This window comes from Desarmillaria tabescens (assembly GCF_030435595.1).
Source record: "Desarmillaria tabescens strain CCBAS 213 chromosome Unknown EV420scaffold_8, whole genome shotgun sequence".
Lineage (NCBI taxonomy): Eukaryota > Fungi > Basidiomycota > Agaricomycetes > Agaricales > Physalacriaceae > Desarmillaria > Desarmillaria tabescens.
The window spans coordinates 1428913-1454141 of record NW_026848307.1 but is presented as its reverse complement, the minus strand read 5'-3'; the positions used below and the strand labels follow the sequence as shown (position 1 = coordinate 1454141).

Sequence of the window (25229 nt, the reverse complement as noted above, 5' to 3'; positions counted from 1 at the left end):
ATATACACCTCAAAGTATCAACATGCAACGTGTGAATATGTTGGGCAATGTCGAACAGGTATGCATTTGCTTGAGTTCCGGAACAACATGGGTTGTGAACACTGTAACTTGAATGAATAAGAATATACCCTGATATGCCAGAAGGCCTAAGAGATAGATTAAACAAAGGACACGAATTGGTAACTCTTCAGAGATGGAAAAGAACAGCGGCGCAACGGTCACTGGAAGGGTAAGTGTCAAGCACAACCCCGCGCAGCATATGTAGAGATAGGTGTAAATGTCACACAAGCCCGTCGGGTAGAAGACCTATGTGAACGTTAGTACAAAAATCGAACATGATGTTCTCGTTAACCTTGAGCTGCTTATACATTATGCTCTCTAGCCTCTGCGTCTCACGTCCGATGATCAAACCAGCTGCTTTGCATCGCTTCCGAAGACTAGCGCTGAAAACCCCAGTACCAGAATCGATTTCTGTAGAGATATCGCCAATGAGCCCATAGTAGGCATCATTGAGATGTTGTTTAGAGTCAAGCATAGTGTCGACAGTGCACAGAACTCTCGTGATATATGGGCGGGTGAACCTGTTACAGTTAACTGAAGGGTAAACGAATAGTTTCAAGCTTCCTACTTACGGCCAGACGAGAATATCGCAAAAAGAGGGCGACCAGACAAGATCAATCAACTCGATGGCTATGAATGTAAACTTCTCGGCAGCATGATACGAATAAGGATTTTCGAATTGGAGGATTCTCCACAAGTAGTCGATCCAATACGGGTCAATGATGAAACCGTCCTCGATGGGTAGCTGATAGAAGTCGTTCCAGTGGGAGTGACCGAAATAATCGTAATCCGACATCTGCATGAAAATTCGCAAGAACGATGGTGGTACTGGTCCGAAGTTCAAAAGTTCTGATCACGTGTTGACCACCTTTCTTGGAAGTTGTACAATGATAGTGACTAGTGGCCTTCGGCTGAGGGATTCGATACATTGCTTTCTTCTACAAAAACATTAACGCGTGAGGCACTATGAAGAACTGAACAAAATGCTCCGGGTCGACATCAGAAGGCTGTTTATTTAATGCGTGATTACAATAGATTCATGTACGAAGATTATACAGAGTGTATAGTACTACTATAGAGTAACGATAAGTAGTATATGGTCCAAGTGAATGGAATGAATGAGAGGTTCAAGACCTTAAATATTAACTTGACCAATTTACATGCCCCATGTCGCCTTGATCACATCAGCAGCACGTTCGGCCACAATATAAATCATGGCTTGAGGATGACCGGCAGGAATGATGGGCTAAACAGCAATATATCATCAGACATGTCCAATGATAAAATGATAAAACTTACAAAGACCGAGGCATCGACAATCCGTACTCCCTTAGCCTTCTTGAGCAGGAGCTGACCGTCAGCAACTCCTTCACCATCCTCCTTGCTTAACCTAGCAGTGCAGAACGGATGCTTGATAGTAGTAGCCCATTGGCTCATGTACTCCTTGATACCGTCATCTGTGGTAGCGTTCACCGAGTCGATATACGGTCCAGTGATGTACCCATCCCAAGCATGTGCCGCAGCAAAACGTTGGGCGGCCTTGACACTCTCGATCATGACGCTGACATCGTAGTCACTAGTGAGCATCTTGGGATCGATCGTAGGGTGCTGGAAAGGATCATTGGAAGCAAGAGTTATCGCTCCGCCTGAATAGAATTAATTAAATAAACCGCCTATGAGATGAAGAGGAAACGTACGAGAAGCGGGTGTAACGATAACGTTGATGATGGAGAAGTATGACCCGGAGGTGGGCTGAGTTTGAGACGTAGTGAAGAATCCATTCTGTCTGGAGTTTAGTAATAGAAGGAGCAGGCATGATGGGAACACTGACAGCATAGGCATGTTCATAATGAGGAGCACTATGGTTCGATTGAGCTCAAAGACACTGTAAAAAGATATAGACGACATACCCAGGTCCAGAAGTCGGGTCTTCGAACTCAGCAAGGACGGATGAATTCTCCGGAAGACGGTAGAAAGGCCCTGTCGCCCTCATCAGCGATCAAACCCAGACTCACTATCAAAGTATACGTACATGTGATTCGATACTCCAGTTCGCAGCGAGACGACCTGTTCCGTTCGCGTGGTATTGTTCGAGGGCGGCATCGAAGGCTGCTCCACCACGGAAGAGAGGATCCAAAGTCTCGTTGCTGTTTGCGTTCCACTGGATGGGCAACAACGGGTGATCGACCAGATTCTGGCCCACCTCGGGTAAGTCAACAATTGGATTGATGCCAACGGCGGCCAAGTCCAGAGATCTGCCAATTCCCGAGAGCATAAGAATCTGAGGAGTTCCGATGGCGCCTGCTGATAAAATGACTTCGCGTGTAGCAGAAACATTGTAACGAGGGGCTGAACACAGACCATGTCAATACCATAGCCTAAAAGAAATGTGGAATGACGCACCAGTAGGATTCTTAGCAAACTCGACGGTGGTGAATACAGGAAGACCATCGATTTCACCATTCTGAATCAGTCTTGTGACTTGACTATTGTAAACGAGGTCGAGGTTGGAATAGTTGCTCAACGCGGGTACGAGGTACGCGGTTGCAGAACTGCTCCTCAGAGGTCCACCGATCGTACCTAATCAGACGTCAATCAATCATACTGTTAATCTTACTCCAGATCGGAGACCTACTGTGCATCCACGAAACGCCTAACATATTCCCAGAGTTATAATCTGGGTTCCAAGGGAATTCTTCGCTGAGTTCTGACGTTGTAGCGATCACTCGGCTGTCGATATCCGCCGCGTAGCCGTATAAACTTGTCTCCAGTGGCCCGTCGGTCCCGTGAATTGAAGGAATGTACTGTCCAGTTTCGTTATGACCCTGCACACGGATTGATCAGTGAGAATTCTTCTTCACGAGGCAAAAGACTCACATCGTTAGGAGGGACGTGCCTCTCATTCTATTGGGTGGTATCAGCATCAAAATTCGGATATAAAATATTAAAATCTAGACCTTGAGAGCATAGGGGAACAAGTTATCCCAGTTCCAGCCGTCGTCACCAGCCAATTCAGCAAAACGGTCATAGTCGTCTGAAGAACCGCGGGTGTATACCATATAGTCTGTTTCACAGCTCAGAAAAAGACGTCGTTGCAAGAATCGTTGTGCTTACTCGTTGAACTGCTGCCTCCGAGAACATAGCCGCGAGGATAGGCAATGAGTTGGTTGTTCAGCGGCTCCTGAGGTACCGTAGTATAATTCCAATCAAAGGATGTGTGCGGCGATGCTTGAGGACCAAGGAATGGAATGGTGATGAGGTCAGAATCGTATCCGACATTGTTTCTCCCTGCTTCGATAACGAGAACAGAGGTGTTGGCATTCTCAGCCAGGCGTGCAGCTATGACGTTTCCCGCCGTCCCCGCTGTTGATTAATGATAAGTTAACGTGTCAGGCACGTCTTGAATGCAGTTGCTCACCTCCTACGACGACGAAATCGTACTGCTTGTCTGTGGGTAGCTGGCTAGGATCATCGTATACGGCTGCTAAGCCTGTTTTGAGCGAAGCTAAGGCGATTCCGAGGGAGAGAAGAGAGAACATGATAAGTGATTCCAATGCTGAGGAATTGAAGAAGAACCAAGGACCTTCTTATACAAACCAAGTGCCTCGGATTTCAGCTGTAAGCAAGGCAACAACAGAGCACTACCGGCTATCATCAAGACATTACCGTGCGCGCGCGTCACAGGTATCCGGGCTGAGATTCGTCTGAGCAGCCACAATGACATTGGCGGCGCGCTGTGCCTGTCGGTGAATAATAAAGAGTGATCCGCGTTTGAATAGAAACGCGGAGAAATAAGGTTCCAATCCGCGTGAATGTCATTGAATACGTTTCGACACTGTCTGGAATATCGAAGTAACGTAAGACTTAGGCACAGAAAGGAGACGCATCAATGAATCCACTTGCTGACCCGACGCTAGGGCACTGCCAGGATTGGGCGCAATGAGAAACATGAGACAATAATGGAGCTGTGCACCGGGGGGAAATCATTCGAGAAAGATGATGCGATAGTCGTAGACCCGGCGAGCGAGGGGGTAGTCTCTAAGACGTCTGTCAAATAGCAGGGTTTCATGGCCGTGAAATAAGAGCACCATGATAAATAGAGCGTTCTCTGAAGAAAGACGAAAACCGGAAAATGGAACTTGCAGCGCCTCCTGAAAATAATGAGAAGCATTAGAGATGACATCGTGTTTGGCGTGCTAAGATAGCTTACAACTCTTTGAGTGTTACGAAATGATGCGCTACTAGCGGCATTGGGGAAGCTCAAAGTTGAACGAACTTGAACGCGTGTCCTAGAACCCTAGAACGGCGTTCTCAGTCGCTTATACGTCCCATAATGCCTGCTTATCCTTTTGACACCTCAATGATTGTCTGAAAACCACGCAATTCAATTAAAACTCACAGAAATATACTGTGCATGCTTATCCAGGTATTTTAGGATGAATAAAAGGAACGCGGAACAGCACAAAGGGGGAAAACTGTGAAAACTGGATTAATTGACCATCTTGATACAGCTAAGTATGACCGGCTTCGACACCAGCCGGGCCGGGCCTCACCCGGGTATTCGCAAGCGCCGTTCTACATAGGACGCGTAAGTAGTGAACGCGTTCGCTCAGTACCAGTACTCAGTTTGCTGAGATTTAACTCCTGAAGGTTGACTGATCAATATTATCGCAGGTATCGGTGGAAGCCCCCACTGAAACCTACTAGAGTCACCACGTTCATATCAACAATAATGCCTACATTGTTTTGACATAGTACAGGACTAGCAAAACGATATGCACAGTGGTCGGTGAGGAGAAGATGTCCCCAAAATTAAACTGCATCGAAAGATTATGCATAAGCATGCCAGCAGGTGTCCATCTGTTTGTAAGTAGGGTTGCCGGCCGTAAGTTGGGCCATTCAGAATGCATTCAAGTTAACCATCGTACCCAGGAGAGATACTTCGGATCTGTTTTGGGACGCAAGCCTGTGAAAGTCAAGTTACCGGCACTCATGACTCTTTTGAAACATGCTTTCGGTTTTGAGGAGAGCCCGACGTGTCGGAGACCGCTTCACCGACCAAAGATTTCGCTCCTCGTACGTCGGCGGGATACAGTAGACATTTACGTTTTGAAAAGTGCAAGACTGATCCTGATCCGATCATCGAATCGAGTGGTGATTGTATGCACCGTCCTATAACAAAAGTCGCAAATAAAACAACGTATTCTCAGTCTGTATGGTACCTATCAGATCGACTAGCTATATGCATAGAATCACGGAAAATACAGACTTACAAGGATTCCTTATTTCCTTTAAGATAGAGTTTACTTGTTGAAGAAATCTGTCTGTTCCTGGAGCATGTGAGCTGCACCGCAGCTCGACAGGTAAATACCGCGTCGTCCAAGCGTCGTCAAGGAAATGGCACAAGGAGCAGTATTGACAGATGAGCGCGATTGCTGAGGAATTCAACTCCGTAAGATCGGCTTGTCGGGACTATTCGGGTGTATTGCCTCGGATGTAAGCCGAAGCCTGTGATTGGTCGTGGACAACTCTTCTCCGCAACCGGTCTCAGTGATCAACACACCTTTCCTCGTCCACCACGATGTCCTCGTCTCTCATTCTCCGTTCGTCGCTGTCAAGGTCGCTTGCTCACCGTCTGGGCTCGAGGATTCCCGGTGCTGGTACATCTTGTGCACTGTCATAGGACCGGCAATATGCTCAGTATCTGTTCTGTAGTGGCGGTCAGGCATGCGTCTGATTCATCCGCATACGTTCCCGGTGGACGTACGTTTTCTTCAATATCGCGCTTAGCGTCGCTTTTATTCACCTTTGCCTAGCTGTATACAAGGGAACCGTGAACGACCCGACATCATTCCCGACGCCCTCAAGGTCAGCGGGCTCGTACCACTGGGCATTCGAACGCCTTTTGTCGGCTGGGCTCATCCCTTTGACTGCCGCTGCGTTCGTCACGAGCGGTACCAACTATCCTGTTCTCGATGGTGTCCTAGGAGTCAGCTTGGTCATGCACAGTCATATTGGGGTACGTTCCGTGATCAACCGAGGAGAGCAGAACGCTCAAACGTATTTGTCTAGTTTGATTCGATCTTCGTCGACTACCTTCACAAGCGAAAATTCCCTATTCTTGGGCCCATCATGACCTGGGGCTTGAGGACTGCGACTGTGGGTGTCCTTGTCGGAGTGTACCAGTTCAACACGAACGATATTGGTGAGAGCTTTGTTTCAGACTCCTTTCTTTCTCGAATGTTGAGTGTATTTATTTAGGTCTGACGGAGCTTATTGCGAAAGTTTGGACCGCATAGGCCGGTTTTCTTGTATCAGTATACGATTTCAGCAATCCATGGAATTCACACGTAACACACGAACGATGCAGTTGTTCGAGCAGTTATCTGTGCCAGGACCATTCAGCAAGCTTTGTATTATGAAGGGATCCAATGGTATGCATATTATGTACAGTCATAACTATCCGGCCGAGAACCAGTCTAATAATTAAGCAAAAGCATATAGTACCAACCCCAGCTCACCGAGACTCGATAGACGGAGTGCGAGTGATAAGTCTCGAATCTGATACACCCTTCTCCAAATCAATAGTAGAAGTCGGCATTGTTTGCGACGCAGTCGATGGTGCGGAGTCAATGACATCAGCCTCTTGAGGCCCATGATCAGCCACTATGCCAACGTTCCAGAAAAAAAGGACCGCGAATATGGTACCTATGGTGTGTGATCTGAAGGTCAGATCTACCTCCCAAAGCCCGAAAACGTTCACATACCAACGACTCCGAAAGCAAATGAGCCCCATGCTGCGGCTTTGTAGCCGTCCAGTAATGCTTCTCGAGGGGCATTGCTATTACTGACGTCGACAATAACTCCCATTTTTGCTGAATTTTGTGCAACGACTCGATTGTAGATGATGGTCGTGACTGTTACACCCAAAGCTGTTCCGACCTATGGTGCCAGTGAGTTCCATTATATTTCGTCATGCTTCATACCAACGCTTACCTGGTTCATTGTTTGGAACAAAGCGCCGGAAAGGCTTTGCTCATGGGGTTCGACAATCTTCGCGACAAAGATTGTCCCTGACGCAAAGACGAAATCGGCACCAAACACGGACAAGATGGCACTAGGGAAACCGAATCGCCAATATGAAGCATTGGGGTCGATCAGGGCAAAGAACAAGGATGCGCAGCCAGTGGTCAGTGTTCCGGTAGCTTGAAAGAACAATAAATAAACAAGCAACACCTTAATGGTCAAGCGTGGCTTACCCAAAATCCATACAATAGAAACGCGCGCAATAATCAAAACAACAATGGTATTGAGGATGATCCCCGTGACGAACATGGGAATGAACCTAACCATAGTGAGAATAGGTGTGTAATCCTCGTAATTTTGATAGAACAGCTAAACGCCGGATTATCAGGTGGGTTTCTCCAAATGCGATGTCATCTTACCTGTGCCCAAAAATTCCATGCTAGGAACGAGGCAAAGGTGAACAAGACGATGAGCATAATTGCGGCAAATTTTCCGTTTCCCTTGCTCCATAGGGAGAGCTTCATCATCGGGGGAGGAGTCCACATCGAATACGGTGCGTTTGGATCGAGCTGTACGCGCTCAAGATACCATTGCCAGGCCAGGAATATTCCAATGATGAGCACACCGACGATGAGAAGAGCAATGATATCTATGACACTCCTTCAACCCCAGAACGAGAACAGAAAGAGATATGAAACGTACAAGAGGTCGCCCATTTATTCGGAGCAATCTCCCCATCACTTAGAACAAAGACTATGAGGACTAGTCCGGCGGTTATTAAAAACGCTCCCAGCCAATCGATGCGACGATCGGCTTCGGTTGATGGTTCATCTTTCGGAATGCACCAAAGGCCCATAAGCAGGAACATCAATGTCAGGCCACTTGACAGAAAGAAGTTGCTCCGCCAAGTAGGGCTAGAAAGGTATCAGATCTTGTTCATACGTTGAATGAGAAGGCTCATACTCTGAGAGCTGGATCAAGGTACCACCCAATGCTTGTCCCGTAAACCCACCCAACGGTGCTCCAGCGGCAAAAGAAGCGAACGCAATGGACCGCGTTCGGCCGGGAGGGAAAGAATGTGCGAGAACACCCATCTAAGGGACAGATCAGCGAATGGAAGTCGACGGTAAGCGAACTACTCACTGATGCTGGAAGGGCTGCTGCGGCTCCGACACCTTGCAAACCACGAAGTACATCGAGGACAATTTCATCTTGTAAGACCAGTTAGGTTGTGAGTGAGGGGAGGGGAAGGTGTGACATGCTTACCTTTAGCAAACCCGCAGGCAAGTGTGAAGACGGCGAGCCATGCGGAACCGAGCAGGAATGTTATTTTGCGACCATACAGATCTGCAACGCGTCCGAACATGGGGAAGAGACAACCCTGCAAAAATGTTGAACAGTCTGGACAAAGTTATTCCTATTGAAAACATACAGAACTCAAAGCGTACGATGAGACCTGGAAAGAAATCAGTAAACGCCTTGTCAATTATCCAGCCCACTTACGAGCCATTCAAGCTGGGTTTGTTCGATATGCAGTTCTCTTCCTATGGACGGCAGAGACACTGCTGCTGAAGTGTTGTTCGAGCTCTTACCGAATGGTCGTATCAGCGAAAGGTCAATCGTCAACGAATACGGGGACTCACGTTCACCCACATTGCCAGCGTACATGTCGCGATGATGGCCACTGTCTGACCTTTCGAAAGCGGTTTTTTTGCGACGACTTCCTTCTCCATGTTCGAGGATATGGACAGCAAGGAACTAATGGGGGATCGCCAGAATCCATGAAGGCTTAAATAAGTTATCTCCTACTTCGAACCATTCAAGTGGGTCTTGTTACCAAGTTTAATTATATCATCCTACGCCACACGATAGCTCCGATAATTAGTTTTCCCGTCGTCGGTTTTTTCGCGCGAGTAGTTTTGTGGCGAAATGAAGGTCCTCCCCCGGACGTAGTAGACGTAGGAGTGCATCATTGTCGAGGGGAACGGTGCTGCCATAGAAGCGGTCGTTTTTCTCAGTACCTTCGGAACATCAGGTGGGTGTCCGAGGTTCCGTAACAGCCGAGCGTTCTTCGTGCGCTGTTCGCGTGACAATTGCCGCCTTTGGTATTGGGGCGCTGGGCAGCCTCAGGGCAGGGCATGGCAGTGGGATTGCGAAACGCTAAGACGAATTTGTGACATTTCCTGACTAACATTCTTTCAAGTGGCTGGGTATATTGTAGACAGCATCTAGTATGCATGGTGATAAGGTACAAGATGAAGGCAAACATATGACCTACGTAGAGCAGGTGTCGCTGATTGTGTTTTTGAATTTATATAGTACTTCCTTCCAGTCGGTGCTCAAACCTTCTAGACATCCTCATGATCCTGTTCCCGGTCTATTTTTGACTTAGCGACAGTAATTTCATCGGCAGTGCCATCGTCAACGTATGACCGCCCAAGGCCAAGATTTGACTGAGGTCCATGATAATGTCTGTGGCCATCGACGATATACCATGCGCTGGCCAAGAATATTAGCAGATTTCAAGAAGGAAGTAATTCATCAGTAACGTACAATGCTAGAACCATGACACTAATCGTTATCACCTAAAACTTCCCCGTCAGCACGGTGAAACGGGAAAAACGTGTTGGGTAAAAGTTCTTACCGAAGTATAGTTCATGTTCTCCTTCGTAATGGGTTTCACGGTCGGGAACGAGAAGATCACACACACGAAAATGGTCCACAGGATACACGTCCAATTCATCGCAGCCCCCAGGAAGCCATCACCCATATAAAAGGGACCAGGTTTGAACATGACCTCGGGGTGGTTTTGAAACACCCGTCTGAGGAAGATGGGAATGATGTAGCTCAGGTCCAGGGCCATGGCGGTCAGCGAGAAGATGGCATTGGCGGCAATGGGACTTGCGAGGTCCAGCAATCCAGGAAGGACGGAGAGAAAAGTAGTTAGGAAGATAGCTCGGAGAGAGGTGTTGGTCAGCTTGGAGTTGTGGCCAAAGTAACCGGCATCGGGGAGCCCTACGATGGTTTGATATGAATCTCAATTCGGAATTGTGGTGCTGAGAGTGGGCGTACCGTGGTCACGGCTGAAGGCGTAAACAGTGCGTGACGCAGCCTGTAGGCTTAGTAAGGCTGCAGGCTTAATCACGAAATGCCAGCTCACGAGATATGTGCAGTGGCGTCGTAATCCTAATAACTAATTAGCGCCGGCAAGCGGCAAAGCCCGCCACCTTCACTTACATAATGGATGGGACGACGCAAATCCAGATCGACTAGGATCGACTTAGTGTTGTGCATACCGCGAATCGGATGAAATACCCAGATCTAAAGAATCACCATCGCACGTAACACTTTACCTGAAATCCCGGATATTTTTGGCATGTCACACAGTCCATTTTCTAGATTTCAATGCGACCAATCACATAATTTCTTAAGGACCCTCCCTAGCTCGACTACATGCCTACATGGCCTATATAGTACCATATAGTGATGGTACACTTTCCAGATGGGGCTGGCCAACCACTGCCATGGATATCGGATCTGTGGCACTCAGTGACCATGATTCTATCATCTCATAATATTGGACTTTGAGCTTCCTATAAATGACTGATGACCAGTGTATCTTGTGACTCTGGAGTCTCATTATTGCCATGCCATCTGAGAAGGATACGACCACAGAGATGATTTCCCTTTTGACACTAGACAGTGATGAGGGACTTCTTGCTCGTCTTGGATATAAACAAGGTAGGCCAACTTCACTACATGTCAATCCTAGCTTACACCCTTCTCTATTCAGAGCTCAAGAGACACTTCACACCCCTAGAGATTTTTGGATTTGCTTTCAGTCTTATTGGGATTGTACCTTCTTTCTCATCAGTGGGTTTTTTTATCTTGGGATATCAATTTGTGTTCTGATTCACTGTATACAGATCCGTGCTAATCTTCTCCATCCCCAATGGAGGCGCTTTTGCGATGGTCTGGGGTGTAAGTCGACCTCATTTACATGCAGTAATTGGAACAATCCCTTGCTTATAGTGGACTGTCTGTTCAATATTCATTGCTGCAATTGCCCTCACCGTTGGAGACATAGCATCTGCTGTGCCAACGTCTGGCGGACTTTATTACTGGACGTTCATGTTCTTGCCGGAGAAATGGCATGGATTTTTATGTTGGATGGTAGGATGTAGGTCCTCTATATTATATTCGGTGGCCTGAGTTAACTTGAGATAGATTCCAACACTATCAGTAATGTGGCTGACCTTACGAGTGTCAACTGGGGGTGTGCCGTGCAGATTATGGCGGCAGTGAGTATCGGGTCTGATCTCGCTTTTGAGGTGACTATGGCTCAAACCTTGTGAGTTGTTACCCGATCACCACCTAACAGAGTTGACGAGCCTATACAGTGGATTATATTGTGCTCTTGTCCTTTGTCATTGCCTGATATGCACCCTCAACTTGAGTATTATGGCTAGATTGCAAACCGCTGTAGTGATAATTAATGTTCTGTCAGTTTCTTTCCACCTTCCTGCTCATCTACTGAAAAATTCTTGTATTACAGCTTGTTCTGTGTGATCATCATAGGCCTTCCAGTGACAACTCCTGAACAATTCAGAAACAATGCAAAATTTGCTTTCAAGGACTTCACCAATGGTCAGTTTTCATGCTGGAAGTCTTCACTGGCTCATGACGTTAATCAGTATCTGGATGGCCCAATGGCTTTGCGTTTATCCTTAGCTTTTTAACCCCTTTATGGGGTGTTGGTGTGTCTTGTTTCTTGTGAAAATGCCTTTTTGGCTGATATACTATAGGAGCATTTGATGATCCCATCCATATGAGTGAGGAAGCAGCCAATGCCAGCATAGCCATTCCAATGGCTATCATTTGCTCCATCTTTTCTGCCACTATTTTTGGCTGGGGTAGGTTTCTGTCATTGAATGACCATGGTGCCGGCAGCTTACAAGCCTTGTTACAAAGCCATGAATATCATGCTAGTCTTCTGTATGGGTCAAGATTACCAAAGTATCATTGATAGTCCTATCGGTCAGCCCATGGCCATGGTGGGTATTCAACGAGTCCTATAGAAGACAGCTTGTTAACCGATGAATTAATTGCTGATTAGATATTGTTCAATTCCTTCGGGAAGACTGGCACTCTCATCGTGTGGTCATTTGTCATCTTGACACAGTAATCATCTCAACTCTATGTGTTATCCTCTCATCTGATGCCAATCCCCAGATTTGCCATGGGTACGAATCAAGTATGTGGATGTGGTATGCTGGCACCAGATACTATGCTGACTTGGACATAGATGATGACAGCCTCAAGGCAGGTAGAAAAGCTTTCACCTTCCGTCGCATTCACTCGCATTGACTGTTGGTATCGATTAAGATCTTTGCCTTCTCTCGAGATGGCAGTCTCCTGCTGTCCCAGTGGGTATACTACGTCAATCCTCAAACTCGGATACCAACTGTCATGAATCACCCCTATTTTTTGCTTATCATTATCTTATCTCATCAACTTGTCATTCGACTCTCGTCATCATTCCTCATACCTGATTCACATCATTCATGACCCGATCAATCACATGCATGATCCACCGCTCACACACATGATCCGTCTGATGGCCCATAAACTGATCACACTCTATGGGCTAGATCCTTCTTCACCCAGTCACGCTTCTTTAGGTCGCCTGTGATCACGCCCTAGGATGGCACGTACGCTCCTCAGAAGACAGCGCTGTATGGACGCTAGTCTTCTTCCTTGCAGGAGGACTTCTCCTATACCAAGCACCATACGATACAGAGGACCTAGAAGACAGCGCTGCATTGGGGCAGCATGCACCGAGACACAAGAGCAGTACATACTAGTAAATACCACCATGTATTTAAACAAGCCTTGCTGTGGTCTTACACCCAGCTTCGGCTAAAGTTATACACTCCTAACTTTTCACACAGAAACTCCCTGTTTCGTGCCTAAGGACTATCGTACCTTACCTAGCGATTGCAATGCCCTCTTCACAACTGAATCACCGAACGTGAGTGACAGTTTAGAGGCAACCGTTGTTCAATCCAAGTTAGTGCATTACAATTAGCCGAAGCTTGCTTCGCATACCCTCACCGTCGAACAAGCAAAGTTACACTGTTGTTCTACATATTCCTGTTACAACTATCTGCGATAACAGTGGTCATACTGTTAATCATAACCAGTACCTTCACCGTTGTTCAACGACGTTGACCGTATGAATCCAGAAGACTCTGAGACATATTACTCTGCGACTACCCTCGAGTCCATGCTCCTTCTATACGCCTACGAACTAGAATGAACACAACAAAGAGCACCGACCCTCCCGAGTGAGCGAGTAACGGACTCTAATGAATCCTCAATCGGACACCTCACTCCCATCAGACTCCGCCCAAGCACACCACAGCCCCCAGTCCCAGAAGACGACCACGTCTTCTCACAGCAAGACATGGAAGGGCAAGATGGTAGCAGGGGCGAAGAAGATAGGTCTTCCCCTCAGGAAGAAAGCACTGGATGAAACAGCATCTCTCCAAACAACGGAGACAATTCCAGAGAGCAGCTACACGTACGAGAAGCCCGAAGGATCTACATTGATGTCGCTAGAGAAAGAATCCTCACCGACCAAGGCCATGAAATACGCCTCCCAAATACAACACCGAGAGCCATTGAAGGAGAGTGGGTACGACCAAATGCCAGGCACGATGTGGGAAGTAACAGCGGCAGCCCAGATAGTTCAGACTACGGAAGTGCCCGGTCAACAGACGAGCACACCCAGCGGTCATGGGGAGAGCCCTTCGTGGCGAGAAGCGGCACAACAATGGAAGGTGAGTCAAGGGATACGACGAGGGATTCCCCAGAGCCAAGAATCCAAGGCCCTGGGTCCCCGACCAGCTCCTCCAGCTGGCTATCCTGGTACTCAGCAGATGGGACTCGACGAGTCCACGGGATCGACACTCCACGACATTATACATCGCTGATCCCTAGCTCAAGTCGATACGTTCCAGACCCTCCAATCCAACCTGACCCCAGAGAACGAGCACAGTGGGCAGAAGAGGAACATCGTGCCCCAGCCAGAAACAGAATTACCATCGCAGACCTCAGGGCATGGGCAGACACCTTCAGGGAGCCCACGACTGCACGAATCTCACCAGTTGAGTCCACTTCACCCATCGGGGGAACCCTCGACACAATCACCGAGGAAGAAAACCCTATCCCTCTCACACTCCCAAGACCCTCTGGGGCCCAGACCCCATACTATTCCGCCAAAGAAGACCCATGGGGAGAGCAGACAGATGCAGACGAGCTACTCAAGCAGCACCCTCATGCAGACTCTCCGCCGTGGCAGCGTAGAGTCTTATTTGCAGATACCAACGAGGAGGACACTGTCCTCTGGTGGTTCACAGGAGCCCAATCCCTCGCCGGAACTACCGACGTATCAAATCCCATTGAAACCGAGCTCGATCAGGCAAGTCTCACAGACTGGCCTCACTGCAGGTGCCGGATCTGCCGACGACTACGGGACTTGGCCTGAGCCCGATATAACGAAGTTGGACCCCACCCAGAGCTCGAACCTTTCCTCGAACCCGAACCCACCTTTCACGTCGAACCCCCCTTTATATCACAAAGAGAGCTTCAGTGGTGGGTCTATGAGAGAGAGGACTTCGACGACATCTTTGAAGAGTACCGAAGGTACTTTGCATATGTCTGGAATTGGAACCAGATATGGATCGACGGAAATCCCTACCTCTTACAATATGAACCCATCTTCCACCCAACCGACCATCTCGACTGACTGGACCCGTGGGTTAGAGCCCGGATACAAATCGACAGGCTCACCCGTATGAGAGAGTATGACAACGATGAACCCTTCTTCGACAATTCCAATGAGGAAGGTGACGAGTTTGTCCAGGGATCAAGTAGGAGACCCCACCGACGAAGAACTCTATAAAATGAACTGGGACCAGTTTTGGTGGCATATGCATGATAAACTACCCCACGAAACCTACTGGTCCACCACTCCACAGGGGTGAGCCTATCAACAGGCAGAGCCTGGCTCCCAATTAGAAAGGAGCATACTATCTCAAGAAACACAGTATATTGCTATAAACTATTGGAATATCCTACACCCCGACCGACAACTACTCCAAGGAGGCTGTTATGAAATCCCCAATACTGAAGGTTCGGAATCTGACTTCTCAAACCTGGGAATCCTCCAAACCACCACCACCGTTACCAGACCTGGGGGGAGTTCAGGATTATTTGCAGGCGGAAAACAACTAGACCAACACCTCCAAAGCATGGGAGGCACTACCACGACCACCACCTCTGGTAAAGGGAGCAGGCCAGCACCCGCTGCACCAGGAGGTGGCGGAGGAGGAGGAGGAGGCGGAGGCGGAGGTGGAGGCGGAGGACCACCACCCCCTCCAGTCGTGCCACCTACACCGCATAGTGATCAGAACCTCCGATCACTCCCTTGTCCTGCCCATCCACCACTGCCACCAGATCCGCCGGATGATTGGGAAATTGCGGCAGGGCAACCTAATCCATGGGGAGATGTTAAACCCACACTCATAGAAAAGCCAGAAGGGTTCTATGGAAAATCCCATGACCTTGACCGATTCTTCGATGACTGTGATGCCTACTTTGAAACGTTTTCAAAGTACTTCTCCCTTAACGAAACACACAGGGTACGGACCCAATCGAGTAGTATTCGCAGCCTCCCTATTCAAAGGAAACGCTAAGCAGTGGTGGGTGGACCAGCGACGAAAGTACTGGGACTCCCAAGCACGCCATCATCGGTACCCCGCATGATAACCTTCAAGGAAGAGGTGCGAAGACGATTTGAAGAAGTAGCAGAGGTTGAAATTCAACGAATCGAGTGGAAAAAGCTCCAGCAGTCCCAATTCAGAACAGCCGTGGAATTCTTCGACAAATTCGAAGAGCTAGCCATAAAAGCCAAACGATTCGACAACATGGACCAAATGGAAGAGGTAGTAAAGCAGGCCATTCGACCTCGCGTCAAGGAAATTATCATGGGAAGTGACAATCGTCGACCCCAAGGCTACTACGAATGGAAGGACAGAGTTGGCCACATGGACGAGAACTATCGAGTAGGGGTAGCCGAACGTGGAGGTCGCCCCGCAGGAACCGAGGGACCCAAATCGGGATCTGCCGGACGAACCAGCACCTCAACAGGGGGCAGAAGCGATAAAAGAGACACTACTGGAACCACCTATGGGGGTGAAGGTGAGCCCATGGACATCGACCGCCTCAAGAAAGAGAGACGATGTTTTTGATGCAGAAATACTGGGACACATCAGTTGGGACAACAAATGCCCAACTGACAAATCCAAATGGCGCCGCATAAAAAAGCCAAAGGCGACACCCTTCATGAAGAAAGTAACGCCATTCACACAGCGCCTAAGGGCCTTAATCGAAGAAGCTGAGCAGGAGGAAACCCCCACTACGACAAGAGTCGAGGAGGTAAAAGAGGAGTTGACCGAGGACTAGGTGATTCACCTCGGCCGACCAGGACTTATGTTTCAACTGGTATGCATTCTATTACGAAATTTAATGTTGATACTCTCCATGTAGGTACTACTGTGAATAATATGCCCCTTTTATTGCGCACCCAAGGAACTCAGACTGAATCACAGGACAGTTTTTGTCACCCATCCCACGGCGTAGAAAAGGATTCCCGCCTTCGCATTGACCAGAACCAGTCAATCGATAAAGAACCTCACCCACCAAGTCCTCGAGTGGGAGACTCCGGAGTATCGGAAGTCGATTCAACAGGCAGTAGAACCCGAGTATATCTACCTCGGGGAGCGAGCCCAAGCAGCTTAACGGCAACAGGCTTGGGCAGGCCACAACACGTGGTCAAACTTCCAGCAGGCTGGAAGGAAGAGAAGATCCCAAACAGTCGGATGGAGAGGCCCCAAGTAGGGGACGGATGGAACCCAAACCCGAGGGCAAACCAGAGTGAGGAGACCCGCAATGTGCGAGTCAAGGATCCTCTCCAACCCTCGGGAGACACGAATATTTCGGTTCTCACCGAATTGACGCTGGAGGGACCAAAGCATGGAGTACGAGGGATTTCCTCCACCGATACAACGTCTGTACCGGTAATGAACCCCACTAGGTGCGACTCGTGCACAACTCCAGAAACGAGCAAGTGAACCGCTGCTGCTGGTGGCGGCAGATCAAGAACGAGTAGGCCCCTCTGTGATGGCGGGGAACCCCTCGGAAAAGCGGAGACCCATGCCGCAGGGACAATGGAGGCCTGCAGCGTAATAGAGCTACCGGATGAAGGTTTGGCAGTAACCTCCATTGCCCCCGGAAGCAGGACCGATACCCCAGCTCGGATCAAGCTCCCAGCGGGGGAGAAGAAATTGCCTGATGCAGGGAAAGTTCTGAGAGAGTCGGCAAGCCCCCCGCGCCAGGATCAGACTGCGCCCAGTCGCCCCGGTGAAGATCGGTCGACAACCTGGGCCGCTGCTCCTACCCCAATTGTAGCAACAGCTCACTGTTGGAAAAGCAGCTGAGGCGAGGAATCAAGGGACTCCCACAAGACTCCCTGATGAGCCAATATGTGTGCGTCTGCGAAGGGTTACCGATCTACCCATCAGGGTAAAGGACAAGGGTGAGGACCCTTCAAGAACAAAGACCTCACAGGGCAAAAGCCATACTGTTCGAGGCAGAGACAAGGACAAGAAGTCTCTGGAGAGTAAGTCCTCGGGGAGCTGGCTCTCCCCTCGAGGCAACCAAGCAATTGAAAAGGTAATTATAACAGAAATTCCTGACGACGAAGACGATTTTAGTTACCAACAGAGTTTATGGAACTCTAAAAAATCCGGACTGTGCGGGCCATCCCCGAGTGGAAAAGACCTTAGTAGCGTAAGCGAACAGGCAGGAAGCTCAGTAACCGCAGAAGCACAAAGGGCCACAAAACCTGTGGTGAACGGCAACAAGGGGAAGCCCACGATGCCGAAAGAGGGAAACCTCGAGTACTCATCGGAGGAGTACCCTTTGGACCGACAATACCTGGAACCCTACACCTCATCATGGATCCGAAGGGCTATGCGTCTTACCCTGGACGCTGCCAAAGCCCACTTACGACAGTGGGTAGACCCCTGACATCTCAAGGAAGTAACCGACGAACTAGTAAAAGCTCTACTAGAACGTCCTCATGAAACGTGGGAAGAAACTGGCCGCAAAGCTCAATGGATGGCTGATCTTCGACAACCACCACAATATATCCGAGGAAGGAAGGGGCGGAATGTCATTATTTCCGTTCAATTAGAAACCTATGATACCCTGACTAAACATCCCGTTAAAGCCTTGGTAGACAGTGGATGTACGGGAAGTGCGATTGACCGAACATGGGTCAAGGAGCATCAGATCACCACCCGGACTGCCGTGCACCCAGTACTGGTATATAATGCCGATGGAACACGAAATGCGGGGGGTGACATCACTGATTACATCGAGGTCCACCTCGCAATCGGGGATCATACCGAATGAATAGAGTTGGCTGTGGTCGATCTAGGCACCACGCCAATCTTTCTAGGGCATGATTGGCTACAACGCCACAACCCCCTGATTGACTGGAACACCGGGACAGTCACCCTTGCACAATGTGATTGCCGGAAAATCCCCTTCCGACTACCCGATGAAGACCCGAGCCAGCAGTGGGGAACTGAAGTGGAAAAAGGGGATAGAATCCTAGTAATAGACTTCGAACAAGCCTTCCATGTGCGTGCCATGGGGACTAAATCCACCAATTTAGCTGCTCAGGCCCATCTCAATAAAAAAGAAAAGACTTTTGAAGAAATTGTACCTGAAATCTACCGAGACTTCATAGATGTATTCGCCAAAGAAAATTTTGACGAATTACCCCCACGAAAACCCTGGGACCATGCCATTGAACTAGTACCCAATGCCAACGCCAGCCTGGATTGCAAAGTATACCCCTTGAATCCCCAAGAACAAGACGAACTCGACCACTTCCTAGACGAAAACTTGTCCACAGGAAGGATTCGACCATCCAAGTCCCCCATGGCCTCACCTTTCTTTTTTGTCAAGAAAAAGGATGGAAAACTACGACCTGTCCAGGACTATCGCAAACTTAATGAGATGACCATTAAGAATCGATATCCACTCCCACTCATATCAGAATTAATGGACAGGTTGCGGGGCGCCAAGTACTATACGAAACTAGACGTACGATGGGGATACAACAATGTTCGTATCAAACAGGGGGACGAGTGGAAAGCAGCCTTCCGCACCAATCGAGGCCTATATGAACCCCTTGTCATGTTTTTCGGACTCACCAACTCCCCTGCAACCTTTCAATGGATGATGAATGACCTCTTCAAGGACTTAATAGCTCAGGGATTGGTCAGCATCTACCTAGACGACATACTCATCGCCACCAAGACCAAAGCAGAACACCGAACCATAGTTCAGAAAGTTCTGCAAATACTCCGAGCAAACAAACTCTTCTTAAAAGCGGAGAAGTGCGAGTTCGAAGTAGAAGAAACCGAATACCTAGGAGTAATCGTCAGCGAAGGATCCATTAAAATGGACCCTGTCAAAATTGCGGGAATCTTGGACTGGCCAAGGCCAACCAAGAAACAAGAATTACAGTCATTCCTGGGATTCGCCAATTTTTACCACCGATTCATTTGGCACTATAGTCACCATGTCAAACCTCTAACCCGACTTACCGGGAAGGAAGCATGGACATGGGGAAAGGCACAACATGACGCCTTTGAAACTATTAAGCAATAATTTCTAGAAAATGTTGTACTAGCCATCCCAAATAACGAAGGAAAGTTCCGAGTAGAAGCAGATGCCAGTGAAGGCGCCATTGGTGCCATCTTATCTCAGGAACAAACCGATGGAAAATGGAGACCCGTCACTTTTATCTCTAAATCACTCTCCACCACAGAGCGTAACTATGAAATCTACAACAAAGAATTGTTAGCCATCATGATTGCCTTAGAGGACTGGCGACACTATCTCATGGGCACCATACAAAAATTTGAGATTTGGACAGACCACTCCAATCTCCAATATTTCCAAAAACCCCAAAAGCTGAATCGTTGACAAGCTCGATGGGTTACCGAGCTCGCGGAATACAAATTCACCCTTCATCACAAGCCAGGCACTGCGAATAAAAAGGTGGATTTACTCAGCCGAAGGGCAGACCATGATCAAGGCAAAAAGGATAATGATGATATCATCATCCTTAAACCTGAGCTCTTCAGGGCCTTGATAATGCCCATGGAAGAGGCAATCCACCAAAAAATAGCTAAGGCCACCAACAAGATGCCCTCATGGGATAAGGGAGTCTCTGACTCTCTTGGCCATGAGAAAGGAGTTCAACAGAAGGGAAACCTTCTATTCTATGATGGACGGATTTATATCCCGAAGGATATTCCACTACGAGGGGAACTAATTTCCTACACCCACGACCATATAACAGCAGGACACCCAGGAATCGTAAAGACCCAAGAATTAGTACTTCGCGACTACTGGTGGCCTAATATGCACTGAGACGTAGAAAGATACGTGAAGGGGTGTGAAGTCTGTCAAAGAACTAAACCTGACCATCGCAAACACGCCGCTCCCCTTCACCCTAATGCAATACCCATGCGACCATGGGAACATATATCAGGTCGACCTAATCACTGGATTACCTGAATCCAAAGGCTACAATGCAATCCTAGTAATCGTCGACCGATTCTCCAAATACAATATCTTCATACCATGTACGAAGGAAATCGCCTCTACCGGATGGGCTTAAATCCTCCGAGACGAAATTATCCGTCGATTTGGAATTACTCCCTCAAAGATAATCTCCGACCGAGGTCCACAATTTGTGTCCAAATACACCAAAGAACTGTACACCCTATTAAACATTCAGGGCAACCCTTCCACCACATACCACCCTCAGACAGATGGGCAAACTGAACGAGTTAACCAGGAACTTGAGAAGTACCTGCGTAACTTCGTTAATTTTAAACAAGACGACTGGAGTGACTGGCTACTCATAGCTGCCTACACCCTCAACAATCGAAAACATAGTGCGACGGGATACAGCCCATACAAAGTCCTATTTGGACAAGATGGACAAATCCGACCCGCTGCACTCCAAGCTACTGCTACACCTTCAGTAGCCACAATGGTGGAAACGCTCCACCAAACCCATGAACAAGCAAAGCTCGCTTTGACAAAAGCAGCGGAAACGATGAAACGAGCGTATGATCGACACCAACAATCACCCCGAGACTACCAACCGGGAGATAAAGTTTGGCTAGATACCACCAACCTACACCTACCACGACCAGCAAAGAAGCTGGACAACAAACGAGTCGGACCCTTCGAAGTAATAACCAAAAAAGGGTCATCAGCATACGAACTTCGATTACCGGTCGGATGGAAAATCCATAACTGGTTTAACGAAGTCTATCTGACTCCCTACTCTCCACCGACATTCCTGAACCAAAGACAGCTGGGGCCTCCTCCTCCTGAACTTATTGAAGGACAAGAAGAATATGAGATAGAAGAACTCCTCCAAGATAGGGAAACAGCCATACGACAAGGGAAACAAAAATGAAGAAAACACATCACCGAATATCCTCGTCAAATGGAAGGGATACCCGATCGAAGAAGCCACCTGGGTACCACGCAGCCAGCTAGCCAACGCAGAAGAACTAGTGCTCGAATACGAGCAACACTTAGCAGTGATACACGAGGAAGAAAACGATGACAATGAATCAGTCACGATATCAACAACCGAGAACTCGACTTTCTTCCCAGATTCCCTGGGTCCAGCTTGCAAAACCACATCCAAAATTTCCATATCCTCTCTATTCCACACCAAGTCAGAGGACGAATCTGACACTGACTCAGTCGGGACGACTGAGTCTTAGTCAGGGGGTAATGTCATGAATCACCCCTATTTTTTGCTTATCATTATCTTATCTCATCAACTCGTCATTCGACTCTTGTCATCATTCCTCGTACCTGATTCGCATCATTCATGACCCGATCAATCACATGCATGATCCACCGCTCACACACATGATCCGTCTGATGGCCCATAAACCTGATCACACTCTATGGGCTAGATCCTTCTTCACCCAGTCATGCTTCTTTAGGTCACCTGTGATCACACCCTAGGATGGCATGTATGCTCCTCAGAAGACAGCGCTGTATGGACGCTAGTCTTCTTCCTTGCAGGAGGACTTCTCCTATACCAAGCACCATACTGATACAGAGGACCTAGAAGACAGCGCTGCATTGGGGCAGCATGCACCGAGACACAAGAGCAGTACATACTAGTAAATACCACCATGTATTTAAACAAGCCTTGCTGTGGTCTTACACCCAGCTTCGGCTAAAGTTATACACTCCTAACTTTTCACGCAGAAATTCCCTGTTTCGTGCCTAAGGACTATCGTACCTTACCTAGCGATTGCAACGCCCTCTTCACAACTGAATCACCGAACGCGAGTGACAGTTTAGAGGCAACCGTTGTTCAATCCAAGTTAGTGCGTTACACCAACTCATGCCATCTGGTTTGGAACATGTTGGTCCCTCCTACTCAGATGTCTTGCATTCACTGGTAATAATACCATTGAGGTGGTCTTCTTACTCTCTGTGACTGCACAATATGTGTCATTTTGTATCCCGTTGTCAGCAAGGTTTCTTGGAGGCAAGAGAATCAAGCCAGGTCCTTTTTGGCTAGGTCCTTTGGTCAGTCCTCCTGAGCTTACCTATTAACTATGATTAATATATCTCCTGTAACGCACTAACTTGGATTGTACAACGTTTGCCTCTAAACTGTCACTCGCGTTCGGTGATTCAGTTGTGGAGAGGGCATCGCAATCGTTAGGTCAGAGACGATAGTCCTTAGTCTTGGAAGCAGGGAGGTTCTGCGTGAAAAGTTAGGAGTGTATAACTTTAGCCAAAGCTGGGGTATAATACCACAGCAAGGCTAGGCTTAAATACATCGCAGTATATACTAATAGGTATCCGTCCTAAAGCATTGCTGTCTTCTAGGCGGACGCGTTTGATATGCTAGAAGTCCTCCTGCAAGTAAGAAGACTAGCGTTTGTATGGCGCTATCTTCTGGGAGGTATACGTGGCACCCTATCTGTCCTAGGATGTGATCAGAGTCAACCTAAAGAAGCGTGACTGGCCAAAGGAGGGTCGGGCCCATAGTCGTGTGGTCGGATCTATGGGCCATCAAATGGATCATGCGTGTGAACGGTGGATCATGCGTGTGATTGATCGGGTCATGAATGATGCGAATCAGGTACGAGGAATGATGACGAGAGTTGAATGACGAGTTGATGAGATAAGATAAGATAAGCAAAAAATAGGGGTGATTCATGACATTACCCCCCGACTAAGACTCTGTTGTCCTGACTGAGTCAGTGTCAGATTTGTCCTCTGATTCGGTGTGTGATAGAGGGGGTAGTGAACTTTCGGATGTGTTTCTGTAAGCTGGATCCAGGGAATCTGGGAAGAAAGTTGAGTTCTCGGTCGCTGATGTCGTGACCGATTCATTGTCCTCATTTTCTTCCTCATGTATCACTGCCAAGTGTTGCTCGTATTCGAGCACTAGTTCTTCTGCGTTGGCTAGTTGGCTGCGCGGTACCCAGGTGGCTTCTTCGATAGGATATCCTTTCCACTTGACTGAGTATTCAGTGATGTGTTTTCTACGTTTTTGCTTCCCTTGTCATATGGCCGTTTCCCTATCTTGTAGGAGTTCTTCTATCTTGTATTCTTCCTGTCCTTCAATTAATTTGGGAGGAGGAGGTCCCGGTTGTTTTTGGTTTGGGAACTCCGGTGGGGAGTATGGAGTCAGATAGACTTTGTTAAACCAGTTATGGATTTTCCATCCGACCGGTAGTCGAAGTTCATATGCTGATGACCCTTTCTTGGTTATTACTTCGAAGGGTCCGACTCGCTTGTTGTCCAGCTTCTTGGCTGGTTGTGGTAGGTGTAGGTTGGTGGTGTCTAACCAAACTTTATCTCCTGGTTGGTAGTCTCGGGGTGATTGTTGGTGTCGATCGTATGCTCGTTTCATCGTTTCTGCTGCTTTTGTCAAAGCAAGTTTCACTTATTCATGGGTTTGGTGGAGTGTTTCCACCATTGTGGCTACTGAAGGCATAGCAGTAGTTTTGAGTGTGATGGGTCGTAGTTGTCCATCTTGTCCAAATAGGACTTTATATGGGGCATATCCAGTCGCGCTATGTTTTCGATTGTTGAGGGCATAGGCTGCTATGAGTAGCCAGTCACTCCAATCGTCTTGTTTGAAGTTAACGAAGTTACGCAGGTACTTTTCAAGTTCCTGGTTAACTCGTTCAGTTTGCCTATCTGTCTGAGGATGGTATGCGGTGGAAGGATTGCCCTGAATGTTTAATAGGATAGTTCCCTGGTGTATTTGGACATGAATTGTGGGCCTCAGTCCGAGATTATCTTTGAGGGAGTAATTCCAAACTGACAGATGACTTCGTCTCGGAGGATTTTAGCCCATCCAGTAGAGGCGATTTCCTTCGTACACGGTACGAAGATGTTGTACTTGGAGAATCGGTCGACGATTACTAGGACTGCATTGTAGCCTTTGGATTCAGGTAGTCCAGTGATTAGGTCAACCAAGATATGTTCCCATGGTCAGTGTGGGTATTGCATTAGGGTGAAGGGGAGCGGCGCATTTGCGATGGTCAGGTTTAGTTCTTTGACAGACTTTGCACCCCTTTACGTATCTTTCTACATCCCAGTGTATATTAGGCCACCAGTAGTCGCGAAGTACTAATTCTTGGGTCTTTGCGATTCCTAGGTGTCCTGCTGTTATATGGTCGTGGGCATAGGAAATTAGTTCCCCTCGTAGTGGAATATCCTTCGGGACATAAACTCTCCCATCATAGAATAGAAGGTTTCCCTTCTGCTGAATTCCCTTTTCATGGCTGAGAGAGTCAGAGACTCCTTTATCCCATAGGTGAACTTTGTTGGTGGCCTTAGCTATTTTCTGGTGGATTGCCTCTTCTGTAGGCATTATTAGAGCTCGGAAGAGTTCAGGCTTAAGGATGATGATATCATCATTATCC

At 48.0% G+C, this 25229-nt stretch overlaps 7 protein-coding genes across 7 annotated transcripts; 3 read left to right on the top strand and 4 right to left on the bottom strand.

Moving 5' to 3' along the window:
- Positions 1-19: 19 nt before the first annotated feature.
- Positions 20-906, bottom strand: EV420DRAFT_1523532 (uncharacterized protein). Its single transcript, XM_060472299.1, has 2 exons — positions 633-906; positions 20-581 (listed from the first exon to the last, which is right to left on the bottom strand). The coding sequence occupies exons 1-2, from the start codon at positions 860-862 to the stop codon at positions 281-283; spliced, it is 531 nt and encodes a 176-aa protein (XP_060334726.1). The 5' UTR covers positions 863-906; the 3' UTR covers positions 20-280.
- A 310-nt stretch (positions 907-1216) lies between these two features.
- Positions 1217-3599, bottom strand: EV420DRAFT_1639419 (aryl-alcohol oxidase-like protein; the record flags this gene model as incomplete). The annotated part of the gene is made up of 12 exons (XM_060476970.1): positions 1217-1306; positions 1360-1706; positions 1758-1842; positions 1892-1919; positions 1971-2040; positions 2089-2409; positions 2464-2640; positions 2696-2885; positions 2938-2964; positions 3018-3124; positions 3175-3423; positions 3479-3599. 12 exons carry the CDS (start codon positions 3597-3599, stop codon positions 1217-1219), a joined length of 1812 nt encoding a protein of 603 aa, XP_060334725.1.
- Positions 3600-5641: 2042 nt separating this feature from the next.
- EV420DRAFT_1264982 (mitochondrial inner membrane protein) lies at positions 5642-6359 on the top strand (the record flags this gene model as incomplete). The annotated part of the gene is made up of 5 exons (XM_060467253.1): positions 5642-5720; positions 5776-5823; positions 5877-6079; positions 6133-6265; positions 6322-6359. The coding sequence occupies 5 exons, from the start codon at positions 5642-5644 to the stop codon at positions 6357-6359; spliced, it is 501 nt and encodes a 166-aa protein (XP_060334724.1).
- A 218-nt stretch (positions 6360-6577) lies between these two features.
- On the bottom strand, positions 6578-8819 carry EV420DRAFT_1639417 (efflux transporter; the record flags this gene model as incomplete). Its single annotated transcript, XM_060476969.1, has 12 exons — positions 6578-6768; positions 6828-7002; positions 7057-7265; positions 7320-7455; positions 7506-7735; positions 7789-8000; positions 8050-8180; positions 8230-8297; positions 8353-8467; positions 8519-8542; positions 8590-8673; positions 8730-8819. 12 exons carry the CDS (start codon positions 8817-8819, stop codon positions 6578-6580), a joined length of 1665 nt encoding a protein of 554 aa, XP_060334723.1.
- Positions 8820-9368: 549 nt separating this feature from the next.
- EV420DRAFT_1523507 (uncharacterized protein) lies at positions 9369-10269 on the bottom strand. The gene is made up of 3 exons (XM_060472298.1): positions 9731-10269; positions 9640-9671; positions 9369-9585 (listed from the first exon to the last, which is right to left on the bottom strand). The coding sequence occupies exons 1-3, from the start codon at positions 9947-9949 to the stop codon at positions 9435-9437; spliced, it is 402 nt and encodes a 133-aa protein (XP_060334722.1). The 5' UTR covers positions 9950-10269; the 3' UTR covers positions 9369-9434.
- Positions 10270-10763: 494 nt separating this feature from the next.
- Positions 10764-12654, top strand: EV420DRAFT_1304319 (amino acid/polyamine transporter I; the record flags this gene model as incomplete). Its single annotated transcript, XM_060468452.1, has 14 exons — positions 10764-10827; positions 10880-10991; positions 11013-11067; positions 11119-11266; positions 11314-11437; positions 11487-11588; positions 11642-11733; positions 11781-11843; positions 11892-11999; positions 12058-12140; positions 12203-12267; positions 12319-12340; positions 12392-12412; positions 12472-12654. 14 exons carry the CDS (start codon positions 10764-10766, stop codon positions 12652-12654), a joined length of 1242 nt encoding a protein of 413 aa, XP_060334721.1.
- An 800-nt stretch (positions 12655-13454) lies between these two features.
- Positions 13455-14948, top strand: EV420DRAFT_1476963 (uncharacterized protein; the record flags this gene model as incomplete). Its single annotated transcript, XM_060469374.1, has 2 exons — positions 13455-13928; positions 14109-14948. The coding sequence occupies 2 exons, from the start codon at positions 13455-13457 to the stop codon at positions 14946-14948; spliced, it is 1314 nt and encodes a 437-aa protein (XP_060334720.1).
- Between the last annotated feature and the right edge of the window lie 10281 nt (positions 14949-25229).

Bases quoted from the DNA above. Each gene is read 5' to 3' on its own strand.
- EV420DRAFT_1523532 (XM_060472299.1), bottom strand. From the start codon at position 862: ATGCAGATGTCGGATTACGATTATTTCGGTCACTCCCACTGGAACGAC. The intron at 582-632 runs GTAAGTAGGAAG...TAACTGTAACAG, and splicing joins TGCGATATTCTCGTCTGGCC to GTTCACCCGCCCATATATCA.
- EV420DRAFT_1523507 (XM_060472298.1), bottom strand. From the start codon at position 9,949: ATGGCCCTGGACCTGAGCTACATCATTCCCATCTTCCTCAGACGGGTG. The intron at 9,672-9,730 runs GTAAGAACTTTT...GGGAAGTTTTAG, and splicing joins AGAACATGAACTATACTTCG to GTGATAACGATTAGTGTCAT. The intron at 9,586-9,639 runs GTACGTTACTGA...ATTCTTGGCCAG, and splicing joins AGTGTCATGGTTCTAGCATT to CGCATGGTATATCGTCGATG.